Below are 19,867 nucleotides of genomic sequence, written 5' to 3' on the forward strand. Positions count from 1 at the left end.
AATCAAGTTGATACACACATATATATATATATATATATATATATATATATATATATATATATAATATATATATATATATAATCTGTTGAAGAGTTGTCACTGAATCAGACGTACTTATAAATATAATTATTTTCTGTGACTGTATCTTGCAACAATAACATCTCCATGCCTTATATATCATGTACTGTAGTACGACGCTAGATTAAAACTGACGAGGAAAGGTAACACACGGCCACCAAAAGCTTTATTTTTGTGAAGCCCAGGTGGTCGTGTGGTCTAGCGGGACGGCTACAGTGCACGCGATTTGGTGTCACGATATCTCAGTAGCACGGGTTCGAATCTCTTCGAGGGAAGAACAAAAAATTTGCGAAAGCAAATTTGTAGATCTAACATTGTTGGGTTGATATTTAGATGAGTTGTATATACATAATGTACACAGCCATGTATCACCATCATTTCTGGTGATCCGATGGATAAATCTGTTGTAGAGTTGTCACTGACTCGGACGTACTTATAAAATTATTTTCTGTGACTGTATCTTGCATTAATTTGTAGGATCCTTTACTATAGATAATTTAGCTGATCTGTAAACATAACATCTCCATTCCTTATATATCATGTACTGTAGTACGACGCTAGATTAAAACTGACGAGGAAAGGTAACACACGGCCACCGAAAGCATTTTTGTGAAGTCCAGGTAGTCGTGTGGTCTAGGGGGACGGCAACAGTACAGGCGATTTGGTTTCACGATATCTCAGTAGCATGGGTTCGAATCCCGGCGAGGGAAGAACAGAAAAATTGCGAAAGCAATTTTACAGATCTTACATTGTTGGGTTGATGTTTAGACGAGTTATATATATATATATATATATATATATATATATTCATTAAATAAAATAATAAAATAAGTAAAAAGTTAACAGTTCCATTCTATCGATTTCATCCTTCCATTGGGACTCTTCAGGATAACTGATGTAGTGTCGCTGTAGGCGACGTCGTTAAGGAGGTTTATGACGTTCCGTCATTGTTCGTTATTAAAAGTTCTCTGGATTTAATTTTGATCGGAACGTTGTTATGAAATAACGTTCCATCTCTTTTCTATATGCTTCATCCCGTCTTCATTTAAAAATAGGCATTATTTGAAAATGCTTTTTACCACAAATGTCAAGATGGGCACTAATTGGCGAATTTCTGTATTGTGGGTGTTTTATTTGTTCTTTGTGAACTCGCACCCGTTCACAGAGGCTATTCCCGGTCTGTCCAATATAATTTTCGTGACAACCAGGACATGTGACGCAGTAAATAAGGTTTGTTGTCTTACAAGTCATATTGGCGTTCACATGAAATTTTTTGCCGTCTTTAAATGATTTCATTTTACCCGTTTCTAAATATTTCGTATCTTGGCCACAAACACCGCATCTTGAATCTCCGCAAGACTTTATTTCAAAGTCATTAACCTTCGGTTCGAACCGAGCTCTGGTTAAGTGTTTCTTTAAGTTTTTAGGTTTTTAGGTTTTTAGGTTATATATATATATAAACGAGTCTAAATCGAAAACTACGTTCAAACCTATGATTGCATTGGATAAAAACCGCAATTTTCATATGTGTGCATGTAAAACAAATTTCGTTGTAGAAGGGTCTAAATACAGCACAAACAACATTTTCCAAAAGACCAAAAAAAGTGAAAAGGTATATTTAAACAAAACGCATTTGACTAACAGGTCGAACAACGGATGTTCTTAAACCCTGCCGAAAGCCATTGGTGATTGCCAAATAAAATTGATCACGAGATGTAACAAAATGGATCTGAATATAAATTTAATTCTAAACAGAAAACGATAAACTTGTGACCAAGATGTTATGCCACAAACACAAGGTGTCAATATTTTTTTTTGTACACCAGATCTAGATTTCGACAATATATGTCTCTTCAGTGATGTTAGGAATCGAAACGGTATTTGGAAGGACATATAGTTTACCCTCATTTTCAGATAGACTCTTGAATTGTAAGAGTCAATATAGGATGAACGGATCATATAAACCGGAGGGAAAATATGATACAAGCCCAAACGAAAAAATATAAACGAGTCTAAATTGAAAACTACGTTCAAACCTATGATTGCGTTGCCTAAAAACCGCAATTTTTATACGTGTGCATGTAAAACAAACTTCGTTGTAGATGAGTCTTATTACAGCACAAACAACATTTTCCAAAAGACCAAAAAAGTGAAAAAGTATATTTAAACAAAACGGATTTGACTAACAGGTCGAACAACTGATGTTCTTAAACCCTGCTGACTGCCATTGACGATTGCCAAATAAAACTGATCACGAGATGTAACAAAATGGATCTTAATATAAATTTAATACTAAACAGAAAACGATAAACTTGTGACCAAGATGTCATACCACAAACACAAGGTGTCAATATTTTTTTTGTACACCAGATCTAGATTTCGACAATATATGTTTCTTCAGTGATGTTAGGGATCGAAACGGTATTTGGAAGGCCATATAATTTACCCTCATTTTCAGATAGACTCTGGAATTTTAAGAGTCAATATAGGATGAACGGATCATATAAACCGGCGGGAAATATATATATGTATATATATCTCAGTAGCATGGGTTCGAATCCCGGCGAGGGAAGAACAAACAATTTGCGAAAGCAAATTTACAGATCTTACATTTTTGGGTTGATGTTTAGACGAGTTATATATACAGAATGTACACAGCCATGTATCACCATCACTGCTGATGACCCGATGGACAAATCTGTCATATATTCGTAGGATCCTTTACTTTAGATACGTTAGCTGATCTGTAAAAATAATATCTTTATGCCTTATATATCATGTACTGTAGTACGACGCTAGATTGAAATTGACGTGGAAAGGTAACACCCGGCCACCTAAAGTTTCATTTTTATTAAACCCAGGTGGTCGTGTGGTCTAGCGCGCCGGTTACAGTGCAGGCGATTTGGTGTCAATTTACAGATCTAACATTGTTGGGTTGATGTTAAGACGAGTTGTATATATATATATTTGATTTCGTTTGAAATTTGTTTTTTCGCGTTTGATATTTGTAGTAGTTATTTATAGATTGGAACTAGTATATCTAGCTCTTATGCTGATTCTGCAACAGTATGTACTATTTATAAAGTGTGATGTTATGTTTCTACGGATGGGGTTTAATGATATGTATAAAGTTTGTCATTTAAATGTATTAGTATCGAAGATGCTCGCAGTTACGTCGACTTGAAGTTGGTCACATTGGTATATATACAGTTGCTGCTATGTTTATTGTACGTACAGGGATTTGAATTTTAAAACCGAGGAAAAAGAAACGATGCGAAACAGGAACAATGTCATATGTCATGTATATATATGTTGTTTGAATCGAAAAAATCTGTACAATAAAATAAAATTAAATGTTGTATCGCAAGTGAAAAAATATGTTACTGCGAGCAACTAATCCTATATCTGTGTTTGTATTGTTTATAGCCAATTGAATTAAGAGATTAAATAAAGTTAGGTTTAAACGATTACACTTACATTAATTGACATAGCGAGATAAATAATGCATACGGTTGGTTTCCTTTTCGAAGTCTATATGGTTGCCAAGGACATTAGAGGTTGGTAATCTTTATATGCCGTTATATAAATGTACCAAATGCAGATATGGGTCTGGTATTCCATTCAAATATTGTGTTATAGAAACGTCCATGACATAAGAAAGACAAAGTTGACATCTTGCTAGTAAATGTATGTGTTTTGCTAAAAAGGATGGCTTAGGCTTTTACCTCGCACATTTAGATAACATATAACAAAATAAATCAAATTATAGAAGTCTCCTGCCTTAACAAAAGAAGATAAGAACATGTATAATGTTAAATGTTGTGGCATTATAAGAAAGCAATGATATTTTTTTAATTTATTTGTTTGTCATGTTGTACAATTCATATTACACGTATAACTCAAATAGGAAATAAATATATTTCAAATTTGCATTGCACATATGACAACAGCAATATGTCTTGTTATTTTCAGTTCCAATCACAAATGTCAATTTAAGAGTTATTCCATATGATAAAAACCCGATAGAAATTTTATCCGGTTCAATACAAAAGTTTCAATGCACAACTAATGCCGGTCGGCCATCGTCCAGGATAGAGTGGTATATATCTGGTGCCAACATAACCGAAGAAGCTTCTGTTAAGACTGATCAATGTAATCCTGGATGTAATGAAACAGTGATATCGTCAAGTATTCTAAAATATACTGGTAACATCACAGACATTGGGAAGACAATTTATTGCATAGCTGAAAATGTGAAGGAGCAAAGTGTCAGATCACAAGACAGAAGAATAGATATTTTGTGTATGTAGACATAATTTCAGACGAGCGAGTAAACGATTTAAATATAAGCTGAACTTTTTAATCACATACAATTATAAAGGAGAAATTAAGCTTCTCATTTATCAAAATTATTTATATATCAATTGAAATTATTCTTGAAAATTGAGAGGTTAAAGTTTCTTGAATATTTTATATTTATTTAGGTCAGAATAAATATTTTTTAAAAATGTAATGAAAATTAAACAATCAAAATCAAAGTGTAAGTTCCCTCTCAAATATTGTACAGATTATACTAGTTTTAAAACCAAATATTTAGAAACTCGAATCCCACACACTATGATGTTGACCTTAAGTGCTCGTAAGTTACGAAGTGAAAAAGAGGCGATTGATATGATTATGTATTTCTTTGGTACCATCATTATAAATGCTTGACGTAATTTAGAATTTTGATAGAATGTTCAAACACTATGATGTTCAGTTCTTAGGGTTTGAAGCTGGTATAAGAATGACAAGCAGATAAAAATCATAATTAGCAGTACAAACTGAGATATGTTTGTATTAGGTTGATATTATTTTCCCAAAAGTAATGATTTACGGACTTTATATTCTCGATTTTTTTACCGTGAAAACTACATGAACGTGTTAGTTTGCATATCCGACAGGGCATTGTACATGTGAACTGTATACTTTGTGTTGTTCCGGATTACTAAACCCGTTTTTAAATGATGAGATTTAACTTTATTTCTGCCCATATTTGAGTATATAATATTCAAAAGATAATAACAATGCAACTTATTTTTATCCATCAAATACCCAAGAAAGACGATTTCAGCAACCATAACATGTATAGGTTATCCCCGCGGCCTTCAACAATTATCAACACATGTATCGCGTTTCAGGAAAATGTTCATTTACATTTTATTCTTGTTACTTAAGTATTACAGTAAAAAATATCATCAATTTCAAAGTCTCATTTGACGTTCTTGTAGATCCACCTGTATACCAGACTACAACATCACAGAAGGGAGCATTTTATTCATAACCACTTCTATTGATGCTAATCCTCATCCAATATCTGTTTGGTGGACTCGTCAAAATGATCCCAGTTTCAAATATAGTGGTATGAATCTTACAATCAGCAACATAAAGAAAAATTTCAACGATTACTACAAATGTAATGCAATGAATACCATTACCATTCCAAGCCAACCAACCCAGAACAAAACAACAGAAGAATTATTCAAAGTGAATGTACTATGTAAGTAAAATTCTTCGATAACATAAAAACATGTATGTTGATATATATAATAGCATTGTATTTATATGTTGTTTTTAGTTGGATTGATATGATAAATTTCTAAGGGGGTTGTTGTGAAAGAATTTGGTAATTGTTTTTTTTTTAATTTGGTAATTTTAATCTGGATTAAATATGTTAAATTCAAAATGCCTTTAAGTCTGAGGGAAGATAAGGGTCAAATAATTTGAATTTATAAGTCTATACAAACGACCATTCAGAAAATGAATTAGGTAACAGATTATCTAAATTATCTGAAATAGGTATTATTACCCAAACGTGACAAATAGGAAAATATTATAAAAGTCTGAATAACTGTGCAAATAATCTGCATCAAGTAAGTGAAATACTACTAAGAAGTAATAAAACCATAAAGACAAATAATTGTCTTATGAAACAATCCCTACTAATGATGCAATAACCTGTGCAAAAAAGCTAATTTCAAACATACATGTAAACACCTATCGTATAGCATTTGATAAAAAGAAAACTAAAGAAGAGGGTGAATTTATTTAGTTTCAAGCGTGTCTGATGCTTTTTGCAAGAAAATACTGTCTTTGAACGTGAACTGATAACATAATTTTTAATAGGAATGTACGAGAATGGTGGTAAAATCATAACAAAAAAGTTCCTACACTCTTATATTATATAAACTAGTGTAAACGCCGAATAACAAAATGTCCCCCTACAAATGGCTATTCATTTAGTTGTTATAGAACTATTGACGACCAAGAGCATAATTCAACGAATCAAGCATTGTATTTGAATTTAGGCAATAGTATTGGGCCAATCTTCAAACGTTATGAATTCAAGATTACCAAAAAATAAACCCGGAGGAAATGGAATGAACTACAAACTCAGCCGGAATAGGCGTGTTCTCTGGTAAATCGTCTCAGTCTGTGTTTTTTTACCAAGAAATATGTCTCATGACCTTCAACTAGGAACTGATATCAAAACTCAACGAATGTACTTTTTCACAATTATTTTTAATGACATTCTTTACAGTAAAACTAATGTTTGTAAAAATTTTAGAAATATTTATATTTACATTTTGACGACCCTGTTATACCTTTTCTTTAAAAGATTTTTTTTGATCTTTTAGAAATCAGCATTATGACGGAAATTTTCATCATCCTTTTTATATAAACACACTCGGGTATTTTGTGCATGATAAAGTAGAAACATTAAAATTACCAATTTTACTGCACCAGAATAGCAGTCCGACAATAAAGATCTCTTCAATTATGCTGAAGATTAAAATAATTGAAAATGAAAAACTGATTGAGCTACTAAAACCTACCAGGATGTTTTTAGGCAAAGTCGGCCAAAGAATTAAAGATCTGCATATAATATATTCCTTTATTTTAGATTATTTAGAAAAATTTTAACATCCTATTTTAATCACGCAGTATCCTTAATTTAATGCCAGTTAAAAGTACTGGTTACTGTACTATTGAAACACCGGGACTAATGGATAAGCAGCCGATATATGAACCCAGCGATAGAAGTACTCTATGTAACATTAACGGTACCAATATTTCTACACCTGATGTTCAGTTTGATAATAAATGCCCAAGACCAAAACTTATTTTAAAATCTAAAACTGATTAATCATCGAAGAGCTGATCAAACCAAACAAGACACAAAAGTATAGTCATACTTGGCAAAAAATCAGAGGTTTGCATGAGGGATTCATATTCCTTAATTGAAAATATTTTGAAAAAAGGGTATATGATATATTAGGATTTCCTAGTTCAGCTGTTAATCTTATTACTTTATTTCACAGTATATTTCAATGTTTTACTGTATGGAACCTTTACCTTTTCATGTTTTTTTATGATCAATATTAGATCCACCTTCAGTTTATATGGAACCTATGTATAGTCCGTTAATTGTGCAAGAAGATCAACAGAACATCAGATTATCCTGTGTGATAGCTGAAGCTAATCCTGTAGATACTATAATGTACCAATGGAATTATCCTGCTGGTACCATAAGGAATGGAGTTCTTACCATACCAACTGTCTCAAGAAGGCACAATGGACAATATTACTGTTCTGCTACTAATTCGGTTGGAACATCAGTTAGAACGGTGAAACAAATAGATGTACATTGTTAGTTTATTAAAACATATTAAGGAGGCTCGAGGGTATAAAAATTTCAGAAAAAAAATAAACATTTGTTTTTCATTTCAAATTTTTATTTGTTACCTTTTGTAGTTGTTACTTATCATATGGTACAAAAATCATTCAAAACAAACAATTTTTGTTGGCCCCAGATGACTTTTAAAATGTATACATCATTGAAAAAGTTCCAAATTATCTCCCTTTGGTGGAAAAATGACATTTTTTGGCTTTAAAATTGAAATATCTTTTTTAACTCATCGGTGACCTATATTTTTTAATATAATTTCCATATAAGCTGTACTTAAACTAAATTATTGTAAAATTTGAGCGATTTCTGTAATAAATTTCTTTCTTTTTTTTTCGATATTACCTTTATTTCTCCTATTACTTCAACAGAAAAAAAACACCTTTACAAAAATGTATGCTTCTTTCGAAGGCAGATTGTGAGCGCAAATGAACGGTGACCCCACTTTTTTATTTTATTTTTCTGTTAACTCTAAGATAAAGTTCATTTATAGAAAAATATAGAGAAATCCTATATAAATGATTTAGACCCGCGAACCCCCTTAACTGTAATTTAGTTCCCACTCCAAATTGTTTCATGTATCATATTGTATTGTAATGTACCTGTCGACGTCCATTTCTAATAGCTATTTCGAAAGTGTGTTGTATCTTTTTATGAGCTCATTACTATGATAACCACAACGAGAATAGATTTCAACGAGACATTCAATTTTATTAGACATGGCTATATGCGATATACAAAATTTTAGCGGGAAGATTGGCTAGCCATCTAGCCGTTTAACACACCATTCGTTCGCATGTATCAAATAGTCTTTGTCTATGTATGTTGACGATTAATTTTACTGCATTTTATATTTAGTGTGTATATTTTTCCGTTTGTTATCCTCTGATAGTTGAAGTGTTTCCCGTGCTTTTAGTTTGTAACCCGTATTTGTTCCAGCTTAATCGATTGGTGACTATAAAACAGTGGCATGCGATTGTTTCTTATTTATTTTTCTTTATTTCAATCTTACTTAAAATACAACAAGTGTATTTGTATATGCATGAATGTTAGAAGAAAGAAATGATGATTAAGAAATGCAATTACCATTAAATATCAAAGAAAAACATTTCAGATGCACCTGTGATTTCTGGCATTCAAGAATATAATGTTGATGCTGGCAGAACATTTAATGTTTCTCCAACAGTAGATTCTCATCCACCCCTTACATCTATATGGTGGACTCGTCAAAATGATATCAAATTCATTTACTATGGATGGAATCTTACAATCAGTCACATTCAAGAAAAGGACAGTGATAACTATACATGTCATGTGATGAACACTTTAACACCATCTGGGTTGTCTGCACGGAACAGAACTTCAATAAAAGTTTTCAACATTAATGTTCAGAGTAAGTAAATAATTATGATGTACAAGAAGGAAAATGTTTACAATGTCTGTCTTTTAAACTTTACTCAATAATGGTCTCTTCGACAATTCAATTACATCCTAACTTACCATTATGTTTTATGAATAACAATACTGCATTATGTATAGACATACATTAAACTCACAGAGTAAATAATTTCATTCGTCCCTTGATTGTCCTTATACTGAAAACAAATTATTCGTGGAATGTTGGATTTAAACATAAGATGTATATCATTCCCCAAAAACTTAACTTACACTAAAAATGATAAATAGAGATCACCATAGGGCCTTTAACAATAAGTAAAACCCATATAACATAGGCTGGCAGTAAAGGCCCCGAAATTTTAATAAAAAACAGTTCGAATGTAAACTAAATGCATATTTTATGTATAAAATAATGAACGAAAAACAAATCTGTTACACAGCAACACACGACAACCACTAAATTACGGGCTCCTGACTCGGGACCTGCACATACATAATGTAGCGTAGTTAGAAGAGAAAACAGTGAGCCAGTACAACATAAGAACAACTATAAAAAAACATTTAAAAAGTCTTTACTCAGCAGATGAATACGAATATTTACATATAACAAATAAAGCAAAACGTTGACATGTTTTTCAATTATTTGGTTTTCCAAATGTTGGTGAGTTTGTGAATCTCATATATCTCTTGAAACTTGAAATTTAAAATACTAACGAAACTAACAGGCGTGGATCATATCTTGATCTTTTTCTCTATATTAACATATGCATAGGGTTAACTTGTCTCTAATATAGTTATTATGAAGAATGATTTTAATAACCATATCTGTCTTACTGTGAACAACACAAAGTTATTTGTTCGATACGATTTGTCTGTGTCTCAACTCACTAGCGACATATGTTCCTGTTATATTAGCAGATACTAGAGTATTTGTCATATCTTTAAATTCTATATCGATTGTCTCATTTTATATCTGTTATTTGATGTTTTAATAACCATGTTCTGATGGCCTATTGTTGGAATTTTTAGGTTAACAAGGCATTTTAAAAGAGGGACGAAAGATACCAAAGGGACAGTCAAACTCATAAATCCAAAACAAACTGACAACGCCATGGCTAAAAATGAAAAAGACAAACAGAAAAACAGAAAAACAATAGTACACACGACACAACATAGAAAACTAAAGAATAAACAACACGAACCCCATTTAACTTATTCACTTTCGATTTTAAACTATTTTATGTTGAGTGCATAAAATCTAGAAGAAATGAAATTATGATCTCAATATCTTTGATGAAGTTTCTTTTCGAAAGGTATTTTTGGTATCATGCGAATTTATGTTTAAATTTGTAATTTCTGTTCCCCCCCCCAAAAAAAAAAATAAAATTGCAGAATGTAATCTTAAGGTGGTATGGGTGTCTTCCTCCATCTTGGATTGTAAAAAACAGAGATTCAAAGGTCCAGATTTTCAATCAAGTTAGCAAAATTTGACGCAGGAATGCAGATGTTTAATGTACATTTTCATTTAAAAGTACCAATTTATTTGTATCTTATAATCAAGTTAAATTATTTTAGAAATACCAAATGATGACTCAGTAAACAGCGCTGCGATCGGAGTAGGAACGGGATTGGCTGTTATCATATTAATATTAGGAGCTGCAAGTGTATTCTTTTTTCTGTATAGAAAACGTCGAATGGCAAAAAGAAAAGGTAAACACAATCGTACTTTATAAATTGATAAATTTTGAAGTTTTTTGTTGTTGTTTTTTTTTGTTGGTGAAATTAGAATCTTAAAGTAGCTTATACATTTGATAAATCCCTAAATGAGAAAATGGATAGTGGTATAAATTTCGTAAGAATTACAATATGACGAAAGTATAGAATATAACACTATCAAAGTAATTCGAAAACACCACAATATATATAGTCCTGGTGACAGCTAAAAGTACAAGATAGCTCGAATAGACACCGAACATTTAACTTTTTTTCAACCCATTCCTGTCCGTTAGACGTCCGTTCTTTGTACCAATGTGTAGACAGTGGTTTTAAAGAATAAAATTTTTCTTATCCGTTAGATGTCCGTTCATCGTTCGCCTTATCCGTCGACGTCCGTTCTGTCCGTAGGATTTGTTTTAGCATGATCATATCTTTAAACACTTCCAACGGATGATGTGTCCATTGCACGTCCGGTACGAGTCTTTTTTTTTTATAGTACTCATTCGTTCAGTTTCCGTTTTGTAACCGTTACTTGTCCGTTATACATTCCTTTTCTACCCCTACTCCTTTGATAGCGTTATGATGAATAAACCAAAACCAGTTACACGGTAACTATTAATCATTTTAAGGTCACTTGTATTTGATTTACATATATAATGTTTGACGCCTTTAATTTTCGCTTATCTTGTTCATCCGTTTTATCCGGTACTCTTCTGTTAGGTGCCGTGGGACATTCGTTTTTCGTACGCAACATATCCTGTGTGTGTCCATTGACATTCGTTACGCGTCTGTTTTTATTAGGTCAGTACATCAACGCACTCATAACGGATACACAATTTGTCAACGAAAACATTTTTTCTTCATCCTATCGACGTCCGTTTGAGCGTTTTGATAAGGTGTGACCAGACCTTATGTTCTCATGCAGGATTAAAATTAATGATACATACCTTTGATGGTCACCTTACATGAATTGGCTGAACGACACGATGTATCTTCTTCTTAACATGGTTCCGTTGCATTTACGCTGGTGTTTTCTTGATACTAAAATATTAATCAGATGTATAAATTCACAGATTGTGTCATATTGCGTCATTGGTGATCATTTCATAAAGCATTATTGTGAATTTTTTATTGATATAAAAAGATTTGGTGCTGTATACAATTCCAAGGAATAAATAAAGATAAATAAAGAGCTGCTGAACCAACGCCTCTTATGTTTTGTGCTGGTAGAGTTCCCTTAAGTGGATACCAGATGGTATGCAAGGAATGTATAACTTAATAATCGAACGCGGAATAAATTGTACTCTTCTTATAAGAATTTGTTTATTGCTGTTGCACATCGATTTGCGACTTGAAATCACACAAAAAGAAAGCGGTTAACTTGCCTATGAAACTCGTTCCTTTTGTTTTAATATTTTGTAGATGTTTTTAAGGCATTTGTTGTCGCGATCAGAAGATATTAGTAAGACATCAAAAAAGTCATTCTTAAAGGAAAAATGGTATTAAATCAGGACACAAAGACCCTTGGCAAATCATCAGAAAAGGAATTGAGTTTTTATTTTTGTCAATAATGTTAAAACCAAAGCGAGATATCAAACCAAAATTGTAAGAGACAAAGGAATCGAACAATTTTCGTAATATACTATACGAATATCTCATTTAAGAATACACATTTATACGAAAACAAAGACAACATTTAGATTAAGACATCTACATACCATGTCACAAAAACTGCTATGTAATTTGAACGGTTGTTATTATGAATATCTCTAAATGGCAATAATTAATAACTATTCTTTCAGAAAACAGCAACAGCAAAGTATATGAATCAGAATTCGACAAACCCAGGTAAATAAACATTTTAATCCCGGAATAGACCAAATCATTAGCTTTACTATGCTGACTTGGAGTATGAACAATGTTTAACAGGAATGATTTTGGTATCAAAAAAGAATTATCAAATTGTGTCTGAATGTCATAAATTCTGTCTGCACACTAACATGTTAATAGTTCTTTTCCGCAATGGTCTAAATCCTCTTGAATTTAATTATCATTTACAAAAGTTGTGTCTCAACACATTTCTTACAATATGGAAACTGAAAAAAATCTCTACACATTTTCAAATTTTCATAAAAATCTTATACAAGGTCATTTATTGTCCATTGCAAAACGCTTAATAGTGTTAGTATGATCAAGTATGATGCTATAGCAAAAGTCAACATCTAAAATGTTAAAAAAAAATCAACTAGACCTAAATTTCAATATTTCATGATATGTATTGGCAAGAATTCATCCTACCAACCAGCTTATATTGAATATATAGGGGATAAAAAGTCACCAATGCACTTGAAACCTTTTATGTGGCAACTTAGAATATGCTAAAACCTTTGTGCTGATAACTTTACGGTTTCACAAGCGTTGTGATAAGTAGTAACGTTCAGATTTAAAAGAAGATCATGACTTTAGGATCTGCTTAAAATTCACATTGAACACCCGAAAGTTTTTCTTGGGCCATGAGTTGCCCAGTCGTTTTTTTTTCTGTGTTTTTTTTGTGTATTTTTTTGCTATGGCATTATTAGTTTGTTTTTGACTCATGCCATATTTGATATGAGACGTTGCATATTTATTAAACATAATGAAATAACTAAGCTGTAGACTTGTGTATTTAATGTATGCTGCATTTTATATGCATGTTAATCAAGCCATGAAAATATAAAACCTCTTTATATATTTAAGGGGTTTTGATTTCCGATATTGTTGTATATAGTCTTATTTGAGTGTTCTTTTTTACGTTTGTATTGATCTAATACATGTAATTATTTAAGATACACGAAAGAAGTCGTGTTATTATTATAGATTATAAAATTGAGAATGGAAATGGGGGAATGTATCAAAGAGACAACAAACCGACCATAGAAAAAACAACAGCGGAAGGTCACCAACAGGTCTTCAATGTAACGAGAAATTCCCGCACCCGGAGGTGTCCTTCAGCTGGCCCCTAAACAAATATATACTAGTTCAGTGATAATGAACGCCATACTAATTTCCAAATTGTACACAAGAAACTAAAATGTATGTTTGTCTAAATGGGATGCATTTTCTCATTCTCATCTGATATAAAAACGGCGTAACCTTGAGATTAGATAAGAATTAGAAAATGCATCGAGTTTAAAAAAACAAAACAAATAATCTATGTATCCCAATTTTGTGTATTTTCGAATAACATTTAGGTCAAATTATAGTAAAAAATTTTATCTAGTACGATTAAAATGCATCTTCTTTTTTGTTACTATTTTTTCATGCAGGCTTATTAAAACAATATAATGATCAACGACTTGAATCCATTTAAAAAAAATGCGTTTGAACTAATCAGCCTGTGTGTTTTTTACATTGCAAACACTAACAATACATACAAACAGACAGACACGTGTGTAGCAGATTTATGTAAAAATGGATACTTATTATTTTGTGTTTACGTGTAGTTTTTTTTTTATAGTTCCAGCTATTTTTGTTCTCTGGTTGGTCATTAATCTAGCGCTTGGATATTGATAAATACGCTGTTACGGGGGACTATAGAAGGTAGCGATGATTTACATTTTCAAGCGAGTCGGGAGAGAAGAAAAATAACACATAAGAAGATCAAAGAAAAAATAAACATTATAGCGATATTAAAGTGAAATTGATTGACATGTCAAATGCTTTTCTGTTTTATGGTTTACAGACAAACGTCCGGAGTAGACAATCATTTGTATAATGAACTGCAAGATCTAAAATCAGGTCAGTGCAAACATTATCTAATATTTAAATGTATTGTAGCTTAAATAACTTTTTCGTGAATAAAACCAAAATGATGTACATTTAGTCTTTTTTTTTAACCATTTCACAGTTATCTTCAACTTTGTACTTTGTTGGGCCTTTAATATTTTTCTTGTAAACATACCTTAGAGTGTTTCTTAGACGAAATGTTTTTTTTCAGCCAGCTGGTACCTTTGAATATGCTTTTTGGATGACATCACAAAAAAAAAAAACGTAAGAAAGAAAAAGAATGTTATCATAAACGATAAGTCTGCTGAACAAACACTTTGGCGATAGAAATGTCTAGAAAGTAAAAAAACATCATAGCAAAAAATTATTTAATTCGCCTCGTACTGCAATCTTGGAAAGATGTAGTTTTTCTTTCAATGATATCAGATCTGATCTAGAAAAAAAACTGAAATGTATGTACCTTTTTATTTATATAAACGATACACATGACAAATATTCATAAATACAAGCCGATTTATCAATTTACAGATGGTAAACAGCAGAACAAAAGTTCAGAAAGATGGTAAGTAGTGTTTTCATCTTATCTCAAACAAATATATTCTGTTCACAGTTAACGATCAAGTCATGGGAGGCGTTATGTTAGCTAAGCTACATTTGTTCATATTTGATTCCTCTTTAACAATTTCTTTATGAAAAAGTAAAATCACAAAAATACTGAACTCAGAAGAAACTTCAAAAATTGAAGTCCCTAATCAAATGGCACAATCAAAAGCTCAAACACATCAAACGAATGGATAACAACTGTCGGATTCTTGACTTGGTACAGGCATTTTTAATGTAGAAAAGGGTGGATTGAACATTGTTTTAAAGCTGCATTTGTATGAGAGTCGCATCAAATTGCAATGCATTGACAACTATGCATGTGAGCAAAGGCTCCGTGATGAAGACCGTACTTTGACCTATAATAGTTTACGTTTATATAGTTGTGACTTGGAAGGAGAAATGTCTAATTGGCTCTCATACCGCATCTTCTAATATATATTCAAACAAACTCACTATTAAAAAATGTTTCTCATTAAATATACAAGAGGGACATGCAAAATCAACTTAATGAGTGTCATAACTGTTTCTCTGCAGCTCGAACACTTACGAAGAATTTGGAGAAGTCAAGAGCAGTGCGAATGATAATATTTACGAAAACCTGAAAATATCAACAAACGGTAGGTAGCATGTTCTTAAATGTTATTACATATTAGGGTTTTCAGCATTTTAAAACATTCTTTGACATAACAGCTGATGTGTAAATAATTAAATAACATTAATCATACCTCTCGTTAGAAAGAGGTGTACCAATCTGTCCGTATTTCCAGCGTTCCTTCTTCCTTTCGTTTCTTCATCTGTCTGTCCAGTAATTTTTTTTCAGGATCTTTGTTAGGATCTACCAAGACCGTCCTGAATTTGTATATACTTGATATGAATATGCAAACTGATGCTTTTTCTTATTATGTCATCACATTCCTGTTAACAACTACGTATAGTGATGCCATGATTTGTATACAGTAGATTTCTGTACATATAAATCAATTGCAGATATTTTTGATACATTTGAACTAATAATTGCCTGATCCGACAACACAAATTATGATAACCAAAAAGAAGCAAGGAGTGAAATAAATAAAAAAAACATAAATTGTGTATGAAGCGTAAAATACGAAACAAATTGAGTAATGTGTTGGTTATTTGTAACTTTGGGGAAGGTAACTAATTCAGATGTTAAAAGGCCACTAGCTGTCATGTTCCCTGATTTGACTCAAATTCTCATATAAAGTCAAAGTCAAAGATATGATTGATATAAAATCCAAAAACTGGATAGCAATTGTCATCAAAGCACAAACAAAGAACAAACACAATATCATTACAAGCAGTTACATATCAATACAGAACAGTAAAAAGAAATATATAATGATATCTATATAAAATATTGTAATTTTCAATTACCCCCTTCTATTTATTTGACCGAGGAGATACAGATTTAGATATTTGTAATACAATTTATACAATATATAACATAAAATAACTTAAGTTAGTGAAGGTCTAAACTTATTCATCTCAGTAATACCTTTTATGCAACATGTACGGACATCATAATCGTTACTTCGAAATATGAGATAGAATTTTTCAACGTCTATAAAAAAGATGATTGAAAAATGGTAAAATACATGATTTATCTCGTAGCGAGTGCCCCTTTGATACTACATGTATATCAATTACCTAAACACATGAAAAGCCGTATATTTTATGCATACATATCTATTTCATAATACATTCGTCTGTTATTGGAATACTACTAATTTTGCAAACTTATATTTTTCGAAATGTTTATGTTAATATTTATTTATTCATTGGTAGTCTCATTGATATATATCTCATTTTGTGATTTTTTTATATCAGTATCAATTTTTTTTTATATTTATTTCAGAGATACAAATACATCAAAAAGATACGAATTTATATGTAAACCTGGAACTAAAACCTTCAACAAGAACCTAGTTTTAATTGTTTGTTTTTTTTGTTCCTTACTCACAAAATTTCACAGTTTTTTCATCATGAATCAATTCAACTATGGACCGTATTGCTTTGGGGAAGGATGTCTGCATAGTAGACAATTCAGTTCATGTGGTTTAAATTGAACAGTTATTGTACTGAACTATTGTATTATACAAAGTGAATTTCAAGATTATGTGTGCTTGTTTACCATGGTTTTGTTTGCAATTCAAACCAAGATCACTATAAATTAATATCAAGTATTATGTTTTTATGAAGAAAAAAGATAAACAATGTCATGGAAGTGGAAAGTTAAGCTATCAATAAAATCTCGTTTAAACCATCATTTGCTCCGGAAATGCCTGCTCCAAGTGAGGACAATGGAAGTTTTGTTTCACACTTATCCCGTTAAATGATAATGTTTGATTTATCAGTTTTTCCCCTTTTTAAATATTCCCTTGGAGTTCGGCATTTTTAATACTACAATAATGAATCTAACATCCATCATAAATTTGAATTTTAGCTGATTAACAATACTTTTTTGTGATTTACCAAAAATGATATAGTATGTCTTGTTTTTCTTCTTCTTTTCGCTTTAAAAAAAATATTCATATTTCAACCTTTTATTATGTTTATGGAGATAATAATACCATCGTGATATTCAAACTCATCAGTCGAAGACAAGGTGACAATGACATGGCATACAAGGCTAAACGATGAACAGATAAACAACTTCTACAAAGCACACCATAGAAAACAACAGAATGAGAACACAGAATTCACCAAAATACGGGAGATAATGTCAGTTACTTCGAAAGGTTCTAAAGATCCTGCTCCACAAGAGTGTTTTGCATGATCTGAAATGGGTCTTTGGAACTATTATGAATTGATGCTTTACAAAAAGGTCTCTTGCATGCAATTAAACGATATCCTAAAAAGTGTACGTCTTCATGATAATAAAGATAAAGTATTTTTTCAAACGTTATACGGCCACAGTGTCTTGCGTTGAGGTGCCCATATGCAATATGACATGACTATTGATTTAGTCAATGCTGTATTGAAAAGAACTCGTTTTTTCTTTTCAACTAATTGAATCATGGAATATCAATCGCCTAGTCAGAAAATATTTGATGAACATTATTAATTTCATACTGGCCATGCAGGAATTACTGTCTATTTTGGAAAGCGAATTTGAATTAAAACTACCAATTTGTGTTTTTGTCTAATTTCTCGATTTCTGCTATTATTTGCCACATCCTTATATGTTTACATTTAGTACCTATATATTGACAATATTTTATGCAGTTTGAGTGTAAAGATATAACTACATATAAATATATAATGCAATAAAGTGTCGTAAGATACCAAGGGGACATTCAATACGCATAAGAATATTACAGAAATTGTCGGTATTTATGTGAAAGTTCGGAATATATGTTTGCACTTTTGATATATAAAAAAAAGTAACTGGTCTTATATCAGAAAGTGAAAATATTTTAAATAAGAGATTGTTCAGTAATTTTGCATTAAACTAGTACAGTTTTGTCAACCAAGTTAACTAGAATGCAGTAAAGTAAGGTGTGTTTGTCCCTTGACACATCGGTGAAAATTTTGACTATCAGTAGCAATATTAGATCTCAAAGGATTGATTAAGTAAGGTTTTAAATACAAATATACATGTAAGGCCGTACAGTGACCTATAGTTGTTAATTTCTGTGTCATTTTAGTATATTGTGGAGAGTTGTCTCATTGACAATCATACCATATCTTCTTTGTTTAATATGTAGCAGTATTATGAGGTGTGTGGATGTCATTATAACAATACAATATGTTGAATTTTAGACATAGAAGAAAAAAAACAAAGGTGTGAATTCTGAAATAAAGAAATGTTAAAACAGATGTTACTTGCCTGGTGTCCTAAGAAATACTATTCTACAATTTCAAACAGACAAATTAACAATGAAACTAACAAATTTAAGAAATAAATTTTTAATGCTCTATTCTCATTCCAATATAGTGTCAACATTGTACACCTCAGAATCAAGCTTTATATACTCACAATCATTTTCATTCTTGTAGGTCCATTTATAAACAATAGACCTTTAAACACGTTCAAACGACATACATTACGACTGAATGAAACTGAAAGGTAATAAAATACAAACCTCGAGAGTTATAAAACATTATGGCCAAAAAATGACAAACAAAAGAAGAACATCAAATTCATTCAAGCTTACTGAAGTTACAAACCGGACAACTAAACTACAAAATTAGGTTGACCGTTATGATATTTCTGTTTCACAGATGACGACGAATATATTCCAATCGTCGTAACAACAATCCCCTCTTCATGTCGGATGTGACCTACATGTACTAATTGAGACTTAACAACGGGTGTGTACTTACACGAGCAACATGTCACATGTAAATCAGGATGCAGTTATTCCTCTGACGCACCCGAAACTACAGCCGGAATTTGGTGAGGTTTGTGTTGCTCAGTCTTTCGATAACTATTTTGTATACTTATTTTTGTCTGATGTTCTATTTCTCTTTTTGCCATGGCGTTGTCAGATAATTTTCCATTTGCGTTTTGAATGTACTTTTTGTATCTTTCGCAAATCAGCTGCTCTCTGTGAGTGT

The 19,867-nt window shown here is 31.6% G+C and overlaps 1 protein-coding gene across 1 annotated transcript; it reads left to right on the top strand.

Annotated features, from left to right (window-relative positions):
- The first annotated feature begins 8,924 nt into the window (after window positions 1-8,924).
- Window positions 8,925-17,800, top strand: LOC143074438 (uncharacterized). The gene is made up of 7 exons (XM_076249896.1): window positions 8,925-9,197; window positions 10,778-10,912; window positions 12,721-12,766; window positions 14,640-14,695; window positions 15,212-15,245; window positions 15,821-15,903; window positions 17,163-17,800. Exons 1-7 carry the CDS (start codon window positions 9,122-9,124, stop codon window positions 17,231-17,233), a joined length of 501 nt encoding a protein of 166 aa, XP_076106011.1. The 5' UTR covers window positions 8,925-9,121; the 3' UTR covers window positions 17,234-17,800.
- Window positions 17,801-19,867: the final 2,067 nt, after the last annotated feature.

Source organism: Mytilus galloprovincialis, chromosome 5, assembly GCF_965363235.1.
Source record: "Mytilus galloprovincialis chromosome 5, xbMytGall1.hap1.1, whole genome shotgun sequence".
In the NCBI taxonomy this organism is placed as follows: domain Eukaryota; kingdom Metazoa; phylum Mollusca; class Bivalvia; order Mytilida; family Mytilidae; genus Mytilus; species Mytilus galloprovincialis.